The sequence below is a fragment of the Biomphalaria glabrata genome, chromosome 5, assembly GCF_947242115.1.
Source record: "Biomphalaria glabrata chromosome 5, xgBioGlab47.1, whole genome shotgun sequence".
Taxonomy (NCBI): domain Eukaryota; kingdom Metazoa; phylum Mollusca; class Gastropoda; family Planorbidae; genus Biomphalaria; species Biomphalaria glabrata.
Window position 1 is genome coordinate 47,166,397 of NC_074715.1, and position 16,938 is coordinate 47,183,334.

Genomic DNA, 16,938 nt, shown 5'->3' on the forward strand with positions numbered 1-16,938 from the left:
AACATAATATATAGCTTAGGGCTCACTCTTGCTAATCCCACCCCCCCACCCCCCGCCAAAAAAAATCTTTCCAGGGATAGTTGCTAACATTTTGAAAATAAAGAACAAAACAAAAATTGTCTTATTTTTAATATAAGGGGCCCCGTATCTCAAATAGATTAGGGCCTTAACAAGTGCAAATTGGGTCCTGACGGCAGTGTATGGCAGCGGGCAGGGGTCGAACACGAGACCAGTGTGAAGACAGTCCGAAGCTCATACCACACGACCAGGCAGCTCTTCTGTAACAATTGACCTAATTTATCAATCAGAAACTCTTCAGAATTATGTGTCCAAGTCAGGTTCAATGGCTCTGTTCAAACTTGACCTTATCTTATCTTCTTATCTTATATAATACAGACGTTACTTCAAAAAAGAAGATGATTACGTCGTATGCATCATGCATTCAGTCATGCATATTAACAAATGACTTAAATTCTGCCAAGTCACTGGTTTTCCTGGCTAGCTCAGGCAACCCATTCCATGCTCTAATAGCACTAGGGGAGAAGGAGTATTTGTACAAATTTGTCTTAGCATATGGGAAGTGAAATGCACCTTTATCTTTGTGTCTTTCTGAGTATTTTATTAAATTTTGTTTTTCTATTTGAAGATTATGGTTCAGTGTTTTATGTATAATTGCTACTTTATTTTTGAGTCGTCTGTCCTGAAAGCTTTCTAAATTTAGTGATTTTACTAAAGGTGTTACTCTAGTCAAATGTGAATATTCGTTTGTAATGAATCTCACTGCTCTATTATGTGTCTGTTCCAGTTTCTTAATGTTTTCTTGAGTTGAGGAGTCCCAAACAGAGTATGCATAACATTTTAGTTTTATATTCTTATTTGATTTATAGACATTTCTTTTAATAAACCTTAATTTCAACGCAAGCTTAGAAAATAGTCGATTCTCTATAATCACGCATTTCTTTTCACTTGTAACTTTTATAACAGACGGGAAAAAAATAGTCATAGTACGTTCTTCAACAATGTATGTAAGAATCTAAACCAGTGATGGGCAAAATTTGCTATTAAATTAAAAGGAAAACTCGCCATAAATCCATACATTTTTTTTAATAAAAAAAAAATTTGTAAGGCATTTTTATAATATCAAACTGAAACAAATGAGATGTATGACTTGTGAGGGATTTCATAATTGTCGGCCAAAATTTCATTCGTAATGGATGTTGTAATCAGGTTATTGCTCAGAGTGTTATGAGATGCTATCATTTTCATCCGTCTATTACTAAAGCATCTTTTTTTTTCTAAGTTTCATTACTGAAAAAGGCTGCTCATAAATACATCAAGATGCAAGTTCTAAACGAATTTTGTCTGTGGGATGGCAAATACAAATGTAGAACCAAATCTCGACAAACGCTAATTTTATTTCAGAGTTTTTTTTAGATTGGAGTTCATTTACTACCGAGTCAGAAACCCCATTGACAACGAAAAAACATGCTGAGAATTACTCCCTTAGAGCACGTGAGAGGAAGCGAGCAGTGAGTCTTAAGGTTGCCTTGTCCCCGTACAAGGACAGCCTCTGTGTCGTACATGAACCAGTATTCTCTCTATCTATAGCTTGTCCCAATCGTCCTTCGTGCAGAACTCTGCATTCGTAAAGAATGTGTTCTATTGTTTCGTCGTCCTCCATGCAATGGCGACACCGTGTGTCGTAGTTCTCCTTCCATCGTCCGAGGTAAGCACCAATTGGACAATGGCCGACCCGGAACTGGGCTAGGACTGCCTGTTCCGCACGATTAAGTTGCCACCATGCATCCCTTCTGTCTGGTCTCCTCATTGCCCGATAAAGCTCACGCCCCTTGTCCGAAGAATCCCAGCCGTCGTGCCAAAGTGTCAACATGCGCTGGTTGACTAGGGATCGTACACTTTCATATGAGTACGGTTCATCATTTTCGAGCGCCGTTGCGACCGCGGTTTTCGCGAGCTGGTCAGCCAAATCGTGGCTGACCACCCCACAATGGGCGGGCACCCATTGCAAAGTAACGTTCACGCCGAATCGTAGGAGACGCCCTCCGACCGTTAGGACGTCCCATACCCTTCTAGCACCTTCATCCAGCCGTTCTATGGCCTCCAGTGCGGCCACCGAGTCCGTGAAAAGGACTATGTCGTGCGCTGACGCAGTCCCGTTACGTACCATCGTAGCCACCCAGTCCAGTGCTTGGAACATTGCTTCGAGTTCAGCCTCGAGGCTGCTTTTCTGCTGACAGGATCCACTGAGCTCGTCACTTTCGGGATTGCCAGAGAGTCGAACTACCGCTCCGTACCCAGCTTTCACAGTTCCCTCGAGCGTCCGCACAGAACCGTCTGTGTAAATGGTGGTTACTCCGGCTGGATATGATGCGATAGTCTCTCTGGCTGCTTGTAGTAGCCGTGTGGTTGGACTCTGCTTCGTCACCACTGGGTCAAGTAGGCTCTTCCGTATCGTCGGCATGCCGAGAGCCTCCATCGGGAAGATAGAACCGGACGGGGAAAGAGCAGCCCGCTCCACCGGCAGATTCGCCTCTCTGACCAGCCCGCGTGCCACATGCATGAAACAAGGCCGGTTTTTGAGGCGTCTCCTACCCTCCCAGTTGTCGACCAGACTTCTGAGTGGGCATCCATCTTCCAGCCGCATATATCTCTCGTGAGCTAGTATGACGGCTCGTTCTCTGCGCAATTTCAACGGTGGGATGTTTGCCATAATCTCGCCAGCGGCAATTGGCGTTGTCCTAAAGGTTCCACAGATTAGTCTTAGGGCTTGGTTCTGAAACGAACGAATTTTGTCTGTGGGATGGCAAATACAAATGTAGAACCAAATCTCAACAAACGCTAATTTTATTTCAGAGTTTTTTTTAGATTGGAGTTCATTTACTACCTGCTGGTTTCTCTACTTTAAGGTCCACATTAAAAGGCATTCTGGAAATATCTAAATTTTGTTCAATTGTACTGAAGTCTTGACATCTTTCTAATTCGCCATGAGGTTACTTTAAGGTTTAGAAATAACACCTAGGTTTGTCTTCTTTCCGTCAGTGACTTGAAACTCACGAAATAGGACAAGCCCCTAGGCTGATTGGCAAGGACATAGGAAAGGATGAAAAAATTCAGCACCGTGTTCGGTAAAGTGCTGTGTGTAGAGTTCACAGAATTTCGTTCAAAGTCTGATTGATAGAAGAAGTTGAAAACTTTGAAAAGTGATTCCTGTTAGCGTCAATATGTTGATCTGTTCCCTGTATTTAAACATTTAATGTACAAATCTTATATACGTCCCTCCGTTTGTCTGTCTGTCTGTCTGGTAAATTCTTGTGTACGTTATTTCTCCCACTTCCCATTCTCGGATCAAGTTTAATTTTGCGCAATTATTTATAGTCGATGACTATTGACGAATCAATAAAAAAAATTCTAATCAGTTAAATAATTATTGATAATAGTGTGGTTTTTTTTTTGTATTGAAAAGGTGAGTTAAAACTTGCAGTACTGAGAGATAGCGCAGTGATATTGCATTCTTCCTCTCGGATAAGCTTTATTTTTTGAAAAAAAAAAAAAATTAATTTTGCTTGTTTTGTTCATGTAACCAAGAAGTTTAACTAATTTACAGACATTGCGTAATTGTTACTTTAAATTATTATTATAAAATATTTGACAAGCCGGACTGAACCTTTGAAAGGTCCGGAGTTGGCCCGAAGACCGTAGTTTGCCCATCACTAGACTAGATGTTTAAGTTAATAAAAGATAGCACCCACCACAGCCTGATGTCTTTAGTAAATGCGATTTGTTGAAGCATCAGTTTTAACCCTTTAAATACGTCCGGCATGAAATAAGTTAATCCACTTTGTGTTTCCTTTCTAGAAGAAATTAAGGTCATAATGAAAACCCAGTCGAGAATGTCTGAACTCTTGAATACAAAGGTAGACAATCCTTGAAGGTCAGAAGCCGCTGCACGTGCCGTACATCACACGTCTGCTTGCCCGCGTCACTGCGCCACGTCAGCCCAACACTTGACGACCTAATTAGATCTTGCTAATTATGCTGCTGTGAATCGCCTTTTATTTTAATTTCAGAATTTTTTTTGTTTCACCCTTGTTTCAGTTTTTCCTTCTCATTTTCTCATTCATATGTCACTCAAATTTGTTTTTAAGGTGGAAGTTGTCCATGATCTGTTCTTTACTTTATCAAATTACTTCAAACGTGGCCCCCATGTCGTGGGATGCTGAGCACCTGCTGTTCTGCCCCTGGGTGTTAAAGGCGTTTTTTTTTTCACTCGCGCTTTTCAAAAAAAAAAAAAGTGAATAATTAAGTAAAGAATACGCCTTAAAAAGAAAAAAAAAAGTTTTCCAGGAGTTTTTTCACAGACTTTTGGTTCTGGTGACTTAAGGGAATAAAAAACTAATCAATGGAGCCGTTCTCCTGTCCCTCGAGTCTCTTATAAGTGAGAAGAGAGAATAAGAGAAAGACACTCATGAAAGAAGGAAGTGAAGAAGACTTAAACAGAGGGAAAACTTAGAGGAACTAATTGAGGAATAGTTTCCGAAGAACCAGATAATAGTATAAACTAAACTACTAATTGCAAGTTGACGCACCAGAATACGCACTGAACGAAGTAATACAATAAGTGCTGACTGTGCACTGGTCACAGTAATACAATAAGTGCTGACTGTGCACTGGTCACAGTAATACAATAAGTGCAGACTATGCACTGATCACAGTAATACAAGAAGTGCTGACTGTGCACTGGTCACAGTAATACAATCAGTGCAGACTGTGCACTGGTCACAGTAAAACAATCAGTGCAGACTATGCACTGGTCACAGTAATACAATAAGTGCAGACTATGCACTGGTCACAGTAATACAATCAGTGCAGACTATGCACTGGTCACAGTAATACAATCAGTGCAGACTATGCACTGGTCACAGTAATACAATAAGTGCAGACTATGCACTGGTCACAGTAATACAATAAGTGCTGACTGTGCACTGATCACAGTAATACAATAAGTGCTGACTGTGCACAGGTCACAGTAATACAATCAGTGCAGACTAGGCACTGGTCACAGTAATACAATAAGTGCTGACTGTGCACTGATCACAGTAATACAATAAGTGCTGACTGTGCACAGGTCACAGTAATATAATAAGTGCTGACTATGCACTGATCGCAGTAACACAATCAGTGCAGACTATGCACTGGTCACAGTAATACAATCAGTGCAGACTATGCACTGGTCACAGTAATACAATAAGTGCTGACTGTGCACTGATCGCAGTAATACAATAAGTGCTGGCTCTGCACTGATCGCAGTAATACAATAAGTGCTGACTATGCACAGGTCACAGTAATACAATCAGTGCAGACTGTGCACTGATCGCAGTAATATAATAAGTGCTGACTATGCACTGGTCACAGTAATACAATAAGTGCTGACTATGCACTGGTCACAGTAATACAATAAGTGCTGACTGTGCACTGATCGCAGTAATACAATAAGTGCTGGCTGTGCACTAATCGCAGTAATACAATAAGTGCTGACTGTGCACTGATCGCAGTAATACAATAAGTGCTGGCTCTGCACTGATCGCAGTAATACAATAAGTGCTGACTATGCACTGATCGCAGTAATACAATAAGTGCTGACTGTGCACTGATCGCAGTAATACAATAAGTGCTGGCTCTGCACTGATCGCAGTAATACAATAAGTGCTGACTGTGCACTGATCGCAGTAATACAATAAGTGCTGGCTCTGCACTGATCGCAGTAATACAATAAGTGCTGACTATGCACTGATCGCAGTAATACTGATCGCAGTAATACAATAAGTGCTGACTATGCACTGATCGCAGTAATACAGTAAGTGCTGGCTGCGCACTGATCGCAGTTATACAATACGTGCCAGTTTTGTGGTTCAACAACATGTTGTATGCTGTGGCTGTCCTTAAAGTAGTTTGAAATGTTGCAAATATTTATTTCTGGAAAAACTCGATAGTGGTCTGGTCGTGTGGTATGCGCTTCTGACTGTGGTCTCGATCGTCTCGAGTTTGAACCCTGCCCACTCCCTATAGGACGTTTTTGGTCTAGGATCTAATAATCATTTGTGATGAAACGTCCGAAATATGTAAAACAATCAAAATATACAAATATCCTTTTTTTATAAAACAAAGCTTATCTAAAGGAGAAGAACTCCGCCCTTAAAACTATATCACTCAATAATGTACAAGTTATTTCCCTTATTTGATATCGAACAAATAATTAATTACAAAAAATTAATTGACTAATTTTTTTTTAATTGATTCTTGTCTTGTTAGGTATAATAAATAATTGTTTAAAGTTTCAACTTGATCGGAGAATGTGTGATGTAGAAATAGCGTTAACAATTATTTAAGGGGATTAAACCCAACAAAATTAGCCATATCTGTGAATACTGAAGGATCAGTTTCCCTTGTTGGTATCAAATAAAATAATAAATTAGCAGTAATTAATTGACTTATTTTTATTGATTCATGTGTTGTCTATGCCAATGAATAATTGTGTGAAGTTTCAACTTGATCCGAGAATAGTTGTGGAAGAAATAACGTGTACAAACCAGACAGACAGACAGACAGACAGATTGAGCTGATATAAGCTTTGTAATAACAACAAACAAAACTTGAGTCTTTATAAGCATTTCTGCGTTGTTGTTTTTTTAAATAGAACTTTGTGTTTTTATAGATCCTCAGGTCGCCTCAGGATGTTTCATGTAGATTTATGTGTTGATATATATGACTGTTTATATAGTAATATGTCTTTTTTTAGAGCTATATACATGAATATTTGTTTGTTTGTGTTTTGTGTATAGAAATTATTTGTTTTGTTGTTTTCTTCTTCAATGAGCTCACGTTCCAACTTTTTTAACACTTCGCTGTTATCATAATATATTTTTTCTAATTGAAGTTGATTGTCATCCTAAAATTTTTCAATGAATTCATGTTTTTTGTATTCACAGACAAATGTTTCTTTTTTTTTTTTTTCTAAATCTCATCTTTCCATTTTAAAACGCTACATTGGCGGCTTCTGAAACCAGCAAGCCTAACTCTGCTTATATCGTAGCTGCCAACTTTCACCAAACTGTATCAGACTCCTGGCCATTAGCTTATGACCAATTAACTGAATGCCCATCTACCCTTACTAACTTCATTAAGAATCTGTTCATGCGAATCACTTTTCGGTGTTGTCCGTATTGTAAGAGCCCAGACAACTGAATCAACTGCTGTGACCTACTTTTCACTATCCACAGATGAGCGCGGCCACTGCAGTGCGCCGATCGGTGCCTTCCTCCAACTCTGATATTAGGATGAGGAATAACTCCAGGGGCGCCGACCACACCTCCGAGTCGTCCAACTCCCAGGCGCATGCTACGCCACCCTCATCCCCTGTCCACGAGAGCGCAAGGCCGTCCAGAGGCTGCTGCTTTTGCTGGTGAGTTTCGTAATTTTTTAATGTATTTTTTTTTTGGGGGGGGGGAGGTTTGTTTGTTTCTTGTTTTTTTTTTCGTGTTTTTTTTGTTGTTGTTGTTTTTTGTTATTGTTTTTTATCGTTGCTGTTATGTGCAGAGAGAAACAAAGTTTATGTTGCAAGCTGTTCCAGAAGTTCCATACACTTATCTCGGAATAATATTCTCTGGGGAAGCATGAAAGATCATTGGACAATGCCATCTAAGGGCCATAACCCATAACTAGAACCAGCTAGATTGGTTTTAGTGACTCTGGTGTACAGATCCAAAGGAAACGTGGATAAACTAAATGTGTCTAAAGGCATCTGGTAATGTGTTTGTAACTGTGCACTAGTTCAGAATAACATTTCTGAACTCTTCCGTTTCTGAAGTAAAATGATGTCAATATGGAAGGTGCTTTGGAGGAGTCCGGAATTATTTAACATTAATACAACTTAAAGCGTATTGAAAAAACAAACGAGAAGCTAAGTACTAGAAGAGTGTTGATTGGAAAATTCTCTGCTATCCTTGAGATATTTAGTTGGCCACTTTGAGTTTTCAGTCTAGCGTCCTTGATATTCCTTTTTTTTATTTGGTTCCCCTTTTCAGACCTTGCGATCTATAGGGCAGATGATGTAAAGGTCATCTCTGTGGCCGTTGGGTAATGAGGATGTCAAGTGGCCAGCACAACGACCAACCGCCTTTATTTTCCCCAACTAATGTCAAGTTAGAGCTGGCTTGACTCAGATGCGCCCAAGGATCCCAAAATTAAACATCCCAGTCTTGACCAGGATTCTAAACCGGGACCCCGGTTCGGAAGTCATGTGATTTACCGCTCAGCCACCGCACCTCTTTTTTATTTGTATTTACCTCCTCCTATTTTTTTTTCTTTTGGTTCTATTGTATCGCGCCCCTCCCCCACCAATTGATCCACATGGCCCTCTCTTTTTTTTTTCTATATTGCTGTATTTTATTGTTTCGAAAATGTAAACCAGGTTTTAAAAATAACAAGATTACAAAGAGAGTTTGTGTTACACAAACTCAGAGGCGGCCCTCGTCGAAGTCGGATCCCTGTCGGATCTGCATATTCGCAAATAATATTCAAGAGGTGATTTAATTTTGATGTAAAATGTTTTACACGTTTCGGATGTTCCTTCAGAGTTGAAGATAATTACTTCCTAGTCCAAACCTCCCGCAGGACGACGGGGGATGGGAGCGGGCAGGGTTTGAACCCTGGGCCATCCATAAATTTGAACGACAGTCCAGCGCAAACCGCACGACCAGGCAGCCATCCGATGGTCAAAAGTAATAATGTTTCAAAGATTCATTTGCCGTAAATTTAAATTTAAATTTAATAAAAAAATAGTAGATTAGTTTTAGTATATTAAAACATTACAATATTGATCAAAACGTTTGGAAATGAAAATCTACACTTTTTTTTTACACTTTAAGTTTAGAAATTGAAATTCTACATCTTAATCTAGTCTATTTTAGTCTAAACTAGATCTAGAAATTCTAGATCTAGACTCTAAAATAATTTTAATTAGAATATAAATCTAGATCTAGATATACTGTAATAAAAATCTAGATCTAGTTTAAAAAATCTAGATTAGATCTAAATCAAGATATCATTCCTTTTTTAAACGCGAGTCACATAACGAGGCTTAATAAACATTACTATACCGAGTTCTTTTTTCATTTCATTTGAAGAATTAATTCCATATAACGTCAGAGGGAACAAAAAACACTACGTCACACGGCCTAGCTAGACTAAAAATCGCCTTCATCTATAAGAGCCATGTATCGAGTGTTCATAGACTTTGGTGCACCGAGTGCGTTCTTTAAGCATTTCATTTAAAGAATTCATTCCATATGACGTCAAAGGAAAAAAAACACTACGTCACACGGCCTAGCTAGAATAAAAATCGCCTTCATCATTACGAGCCTTTTATCGAGTGTTCATAGACATTGGTGCACCGAGTGCGTTCTTTTAGCATTTCATTTAAAGAATTCATTCCATATGACGTCAAAGGAAAAAAAACACTACGTCACAAGGCCTAGCTAGACTAAAAATCACCTTTATCAACACGAGCCATTTCTCGAGTGTTCATAGACATTGGTGCACCGAGTGCGTTCTTTTAGCATTTCATTTAAAGAATTCATTCCATGTGACGTCAAAGGAAAAAAAAACACTACGTCACACGGCTTAGTTAGACTAAAATATGTTTTCATTATTACAAGCAATTTTTTCGAGGGTTAATAGACATGGGTGCACCGAGTGCGTTCTTTTAACATTACATTTAAAGAGTCCATTCATATGACGTCAAAGAAAAAAAATTCCATTACCTCACAATAGGCTAGTACCGGTACCATAAAAAAAATGTCTTTATTTACACGAGAAATTTAACGAGGGTTCATAGACATTGGTGCACTGAGTTCTAATAGATATTATTTAAAAAGGATCAAAGCCACATTGTTTTTGCGTTTTGTCTGTCAGTCGGTCTGTCCGTTATCTTGATATAAAAAAAAACAACTAAAAGTTATTAAAAATTGATTAACCTTTATTTTACGTTTCAAAACATCGCAATAATTTTTAGGTATGAACACAATTGAAAAGTTTATATAATAGATTGTTCCGGATGTTTGTATAAATAGTAAAAGAAAAAGAGAATTTCAGATAAATGTAATACCGTTAATTAAATTTTTTGGATGGTCTCGTATAAAAATTAGATGTACTACAGCCACGTGGAGAGATTTTCATACCTTACTTTGGTGTTTGGATTCTGTTTTCCTTAAAAATCGGAACATAATATTAACGATAATTAGATTTTTTAATGTTTTAGGTAGAAAGTTAAATGTACTGTAAGAGAGTAGTGAGTTAAAATATTTTTCATAAAAATCCGTAAAAACATTATTTCGTAAATGAGAAGATTATTTGTTTATTAATTAGAAGAGGGAGTTCAAACAATTATTTGGCGTTAGTAGATTTTTAAATAAATTCGGAAATTTCTGGCGACGATTTGTAAGAAACAAAATCCGGAACTTTCTTTATCGATTACGAAACTTCTATGTTATGTTTTACATAAAAATTAAATGTCTAAAAAGTAATTTTCAGTAATCAATTCTAGTAAATTACTTTTTTTAAAAGCCTTATGCGATTTCAAACAATCATTAGGCATAATTCATGTTTTATAAAACAATATCCGGAACATTTTTACACTTTATGAAATATAAGTCACATATAATATAATATAATTGAATGTAATATAAGTTAGAATAGCAAACAAACATTTGTTGGCGTTGATTAGTTTTGCACAAAAAAATCCGGAACAATCAATTTTAGATACTTAAAACTATTGAGATGTTATGGGAGGAACATTAAAGGGTAAATCAGATTTTCAATAGCTTTTAGAGTTCTAGTTTTTTAAATCTAATCGTGACGGACAGACCGACCAACAGACAAAACGCACAAAAATAAGCTTCTTTTATTCGGATGGGGGCACTAAACAAAAAATAAATAAAATCTGATTTTTAAAAAAAGTTTAAGGAATTGGTTTAGCACCTGATCATGTTGTGACGTTACGCTACTGCACGAAAATCGCTGCATTAAAAAGTCCTTTTAAAAAAATGTGCGTGATATTTACATACAAAGTGCATTATTAGCCTTTATAAACAAACAGAAATGTTTTCTTTTAATTTTAGCAGCTAGTTGACCAGAAAAAACGTCTTTAACTATTATTTGTATTTGTTGTAAACATTTCCTGTACATTTTAAAAATATATTTGACTTAGTGATACTGAAAATACACAAAAATTGTCCATCTTTGTTAGCATATTGTAACATTGCCTCCCTCACATTTACGTAATTGTTTTAGAATTGGTGTATTTTTATGAAAAAATCGCTTGCATAATTAATTTTATAAATTAAACGGTTTGCTATTAGAAAACCAAAAGTAGCCGTTGCACCTAAACTTTTCAAGCCGGATTTAATGATGAAATAATATTTTTCATATCTCTTCTAGTTTTCGAGATCTGAGTGTGACAGACGGACAGACGGACAGACGGACATTTTGCACAAACCTAATAGCGGCTTTTTCCCCTTACGGGGGCCGCTAAAAATGTAAATAAATAAATGTAATTAAAATGTATCCTGGTAAAAAAACAAATTGTGGACATTTCTCTTAATATTGTAACAAGAACCTTGCTCTTAAAAGATACAATCTGGGATGTACCCACAAGTAGGTCGTAGTCATTGGTGACATCAAGTTGAAACAAAAAGAACTTAAATACTAATAGCTGAAGTGTTGTCAAGCTATTTATGCGTACTATATGAGAGTATCGAACTGATTATTTGCATTTACTTATATCAGCTAAGAAGAGTGGAGGAAGATATTCAGATTGAGTGCTGCTGCAGCTTGGGGAGGGAATCTAAAACTAGGTCCACAGAGTAGTGGATCCTCTTACACTGTTACTTACCTACAAAACACACACTTCAAAGGACGAACTCGCCCACATCCTACGCTGAGATACAACATTTGAAGATATTTGTTCAACTTTCGTTGCAGGAAATGTTTACATAAAGAAAATGTTCTCTGTGAGATTGCCAGTCCAATATACATTACTAACAGTACACACCGGCTACGCTTCTTGATTTTTTTCTCAAGCTTTGTTCTAACGATCAACCTAACATACTTTTTTTTTAGCCCGTGAATTAGTGGAGCTATTACAATGAAATTTCAAGACCCGCTCTTTTTTTGCTTCTCTCTCTCTCTCTCTTTCTCTCTCTCTTTCTCTCTCTTTTTACTTCTCTCTCTCTCTCTCTCTCTTCTCTCTCTTGCTCGCTCTCTGGAACCACAATTTTGTTGTTGTTTTTTTAACCTGCGCATCGTAATTTCTCCGACATAGACTTTTGACTTGATTTGGAAAGAGCCGCTTCATAATGTGACCCCGATACATGCGAGCTTATTTTGGGCCCGTTAGTTCTAGTATCACTAGTACTTCACCGCTCCCTTTCCCTTTTTTCAAACAACAATAAGTTAAGTCTTTCGTACACTGTAGGACTGTTCTTCAGCTAAAAGTAGACTGCAGTCTTTTGGGGAAATACCGAAAAAAAAACATCAAATGTTTGATAGAAAGCTTGCAGTTTTTTGAGAATAGCAGACGTCAGAATAACCATATGTCAAATCGTGTTCCTAGTGAGGTAGAAGGAACCCGTGTATGAATTTTCACTCGAATACGTGTCACAGTTTAACAGATTTCAGGATCAATCAAGGGGCCAGTGGTATTTTACAAATATATAATAGATTCTGTTTTCTTATCTGAGCTACTAAATGGATAGCTTGAGTTCGAATCCCCGCGGACATTTGTAATTCAAGCCCTTAACTCGTGCTGAGTTGTGTTTTCCTAAAACTCTTTATATAATTATCTTTGTTTTATTAATTTTTTTATTTTTTTTTTTTGTCTGTCAAAATGTAAAATTATCTTATTTTGAACGATTTTGTTTGTTTCTTGATTTTTTTGTTTTTGTTTTTAATATTAATTGTTTCTTTAACGATGGGAGAAACGCCGCTCCACAGACGCTGGATGGATGGTTTTATTTCATGAGGTATGGAATGTTTGGTCATCAAGTGTGTCAGCACCTCCGCTGCCATTCGAACTGCTGCCACGTTCTGCCAGGTCAGCGTGGGGTCTAGCAGTGTGCTCGCGCTGTGCTGGCAGACATGTCGGTATTGGACACTTGCTAAACTTCTGTTATCGATCTTCTTTTTTTCTCCACCCGTTACAAATTGTCCCCCATATTCCCTCCTCCTAGTTAGTTTTCGATTCTCTGGCCTCCCCTTCACTCATCTACTGTTTGTTTATGTCTAGATCTTTGCAGACATTTTCACTCTTCATCGCTCTCATTCTCTCACTCTTTCTCTCTCTCTCTCTTTCTCTCTCCCACTCTTTCTCTCCCACTCTTTTTCTCTATCTCTCTCATTCTCACTCACTCTTTATCGCTCTCATTCTCTCTCTCTCTTTCTCTTTCTCTCTTTCTCTCTCTCTCTCTCTCTCTCTCTCTCTCGTTCTCTCTCTCTCTCTCTTTCTCTCTCTCTCTCACTCTAATTCACTCACTCCCTCAGTCAACTATGGGTATGTCTTTCTACATCTGTCTCTTCGCTTGTTCATTGAAATCCACTCTTGTTGTTTTTCTGTCTCTCTTTTTTTTTTTCTCTCGTACCTCCCACCCCCCTCCCTCCCAGTGTAGACTTTTGTAGTTAGCCTCATTATCAACACTCAGAGTGAGTGCCCTTGCTGCCAGTGTTCATAAAATGGTAGGTCCACAATAAGCAAAAAGACAAAAAGAGAGACGCTGGTTGTGAAGGGGTGGGGGGCGTGAGAGTAGGTAATGTACTTCTAACAAAATGTCTGTGTGGATCTTTCTCATCAAATATAGACAATAAAGTATTTATTTTGTGGTTACATGCATTGCGCCGAGATGTAATCATAAAAATCTAATATCGATATCATAAAGTTTAAAATATCTCAATTACCGGGGTATATTTAATTTCTAAACAGTTTATAACATCCATACTATGTGATATATATGTAATTAAATTATGTATAATATCTATATTATTTATTGATAGTATCTAGAGCATCCTTACTATCAATATTATATAGTATCCATACTATCTACTGTTATTATAATATCGTAATAATAACTACAATAAAAAATATAAATGTAATAGAAATACTTTATAGTTTCATTTTTAAAGGCAGTTTTTTTGTTTAATTTAATGCAGCATTTGTGTTTATAAGAAGTCTTTAAAATGTAACAGCTCTCTTTTTTGTTATCTGTCCCCCCCTCTCTCTATCTCTCTCTCTCTTACTGTTTCTCTCTTTTATCTATATATCTGTATCTATCTATCTATCTATCTATTTATCTTTCTATTTTTCTATCTATCTATCCATTACCTATATATCAATCAATCTATATATCTATTTATCTATCTATCTCTCTATCTGTCTGTCTATCTATCTATCTTTTTCTCTCTCTCTCTCTCTCTTTTTCCCTCTGTCTGTTGTTTTCTATCGCTCTATCTATTCCATTGTCTCGTCTAGAAACATTTCATTTTGTTTTTGAGAACCTTGTACACACAAACTCCAAAGCATCACATCATCGTTTTGGTTTCTTTTATATCAGAACCAACTCTTTCTCTAATAATAGATACACTGGCCAGTTTAGGAATTACAGCAAAACCAAAATAAATTTTAAAACGGTCGCGTTTTTTTTTTCTTGAATATCGGCGGTTAAATTGCGAATCTAGGAATATCATTTCGTAGAGAGTACATTTAATGTAAGACAAACTCGTTTTAAAAAATTCCTGCGGTAGAAATGATTTGGCGTTGTTTGTTTGATATTGTAATTATTTGAAATCTGAAAACTACTGCAGACAAACCAACGGTACTTATATACTACAAACACTTAGTTCTGGAAGTACAGTTCAAAGAAGTGCCGCCTAGATCTGCTCGAGTTGCCTAAAAGTTCAGTGGGGCAATCTTATTTTAAATATTAGCTCAATTTCAGCCCAAATCAAGGGACTCATAAATGACTTCAAACTCCAAGGGAGGGGAAACGCGCATCGTGTGTAGTCTTTTGAGCTCTTCCCTGTTAGACTCTCCGCCCCCACCGGTTCACTCATTATTTCTTGGGGATCAGCCTGGACAGCCCTCTCTTTCTTGTCTCGCACTGCCTCTCCCTTCTCTCTTCTTCTTCTTCTACTTCCTACAGAACCTAACCCGGTTTGTCCCTCTGTTCAAGAATCGAGCATAGAGGATGGAATCGATACCGCGTATTTGTAGTTTTATTCAAAGACCAAATCAACAAGTGCCCTATGTAGCACGTGAACTGTTACTCCTTGAACAGTATGACCTAATTCTGTTAACATTATTTCTCTTCTGACCCCCTCTCTGTCTCTCTCTCTCTCTCTCTCTCTCTCTCTTTCGCACACACAAATCATATGCTTCCACAACCTTCTCTTCTCTACGAATCAATAACCTACTCTATCCTAGTATCTTTAAAGAACAGTTTTTTTTTTAAAAAAAAGGTATTTGTTTTGAATTCGAAGAAATTTGAAATTTAAATTTGAAAGCTAAATAGATCTAGAATATTTTTTTTAAGGATAGTAGCCCGCGTCATGACGTCATTGTCGTGTTGTCGTTTGCGTCGCTTTGGGCCATACACACACACTAACGCCCATACACACACCCACACACGGTCGCGTATCTCTTGTTGAGTCATCTCAAACCCAACTACATATTTCATGAGGCAGTGACAAGACCACTGCCAAAATTTGTTGGCAGTCTGTCATCAAATTGTATCACTTCTCGGCCCAAACGTGTGGGCGTATTACTTTCCGACCTTTTGGAAAGGGAAGTAATACATATCGCCCCACAAAAAAATAATAATTTGTAAAAATAATTAACACTTCAATTAACATTATTGTAATAATGGGGTAGTTACAGCATGATGCGCCAGTTAGTCTTGAATCACTCTATCTACAGATTAAAATTACAAGGACTGGTCATTTCGATAATTAGACTTAATCATTAGACTCGTGCAGCCCTTAATAGAAAGCAGAAATTTGTTTGGACTTTTGTTTGTATGGTTTTTGCTTCATTTAGATTTATAGTGTGGAAATTAGTGAACTCGTGTTTTACTAATTGCTAAAGAAATATATCATTGATTTTTAAAAATAAATATCAATATTTTATTTTGTTAAGATACCATAAGGACTCATAATGTTCTGTTGTTATAGGGTTTAAAGGTTAGCGAACATATGTTGTTACAATCTTATTAATCTGTTATTTTATTATGTAACAATGTAAGATAATCTTGTTACTTTGATGTTAAATTGTTGTGATGTAATGAGGTGAAGTTTTATGATATTGCGTTATTATAATGATTCTATGTTAGTATTATGTAAGCTTCAAGCAGGAAGGGCTTGCTAGCCTTGGCTAGACCCACCCACCTAGTAGAAGGAAAACTCTGAATCCCAACCTCAGCTGCCCTGCGGCTATAATCAAACAGGGAAATTGCTTCAGGAGTCAACACTGATGAAAAATCACGAGCTAGTGACCCTCTGGCAGCTTGCGACAAGTATTTCTACACCCTAACAGAACCTGAGGTGCTACTGATCCCAATCTGTATTGGGGTATAAGTCATTTCTTTTGGACACATCATCTGCGTGGAGAGGGGGAAAGGAACGGTTATCTAAGGAACTTCGTTTGGACCATAGCTAATGCCCAGGCTATCATCTCAGTAGATTACTAAATGAGCCATTATCTACGACAGAAGGAAGCCAACAAAGTTATGTTGTTATAATGTTAAATTGTTATGTTTTAGGAAAGAGGCAGTGGTTTACTTAACTTGCTTATGGAGCTTAATAGTGTTTGGGTAGAAG

At 37.4% G+C, this 16,938-nt stretch overlaps 1 protein-coding gene across 4 annotated transcripts in view; it reads left to right on the forward strand.

Annotated features, from left to right (window-relative positions):
• Positions 1 to 16,938, forward strand: part of LOC106070206 (regulator of G-protein signaling 17-like) — a 174,347-nt gene that overhangs the window by 97,912 nt on the left and 59,497 nt on the right. For all 4 annotated transcript variants that reach the window (XM_056029560.1, XM_056029558.1, XM_056029557.1 and 1 more), the window contains one exon: positions 7,299 to 7,480. In XM_056029560.1, the coding sequence (XP_055885535.1) occupies positions 7,299 to 7,480 (182 nt within the window). The remainder of the gene's footprint in view (positions 1 to 7,298; positions 7,481 to 16,938) is intronic.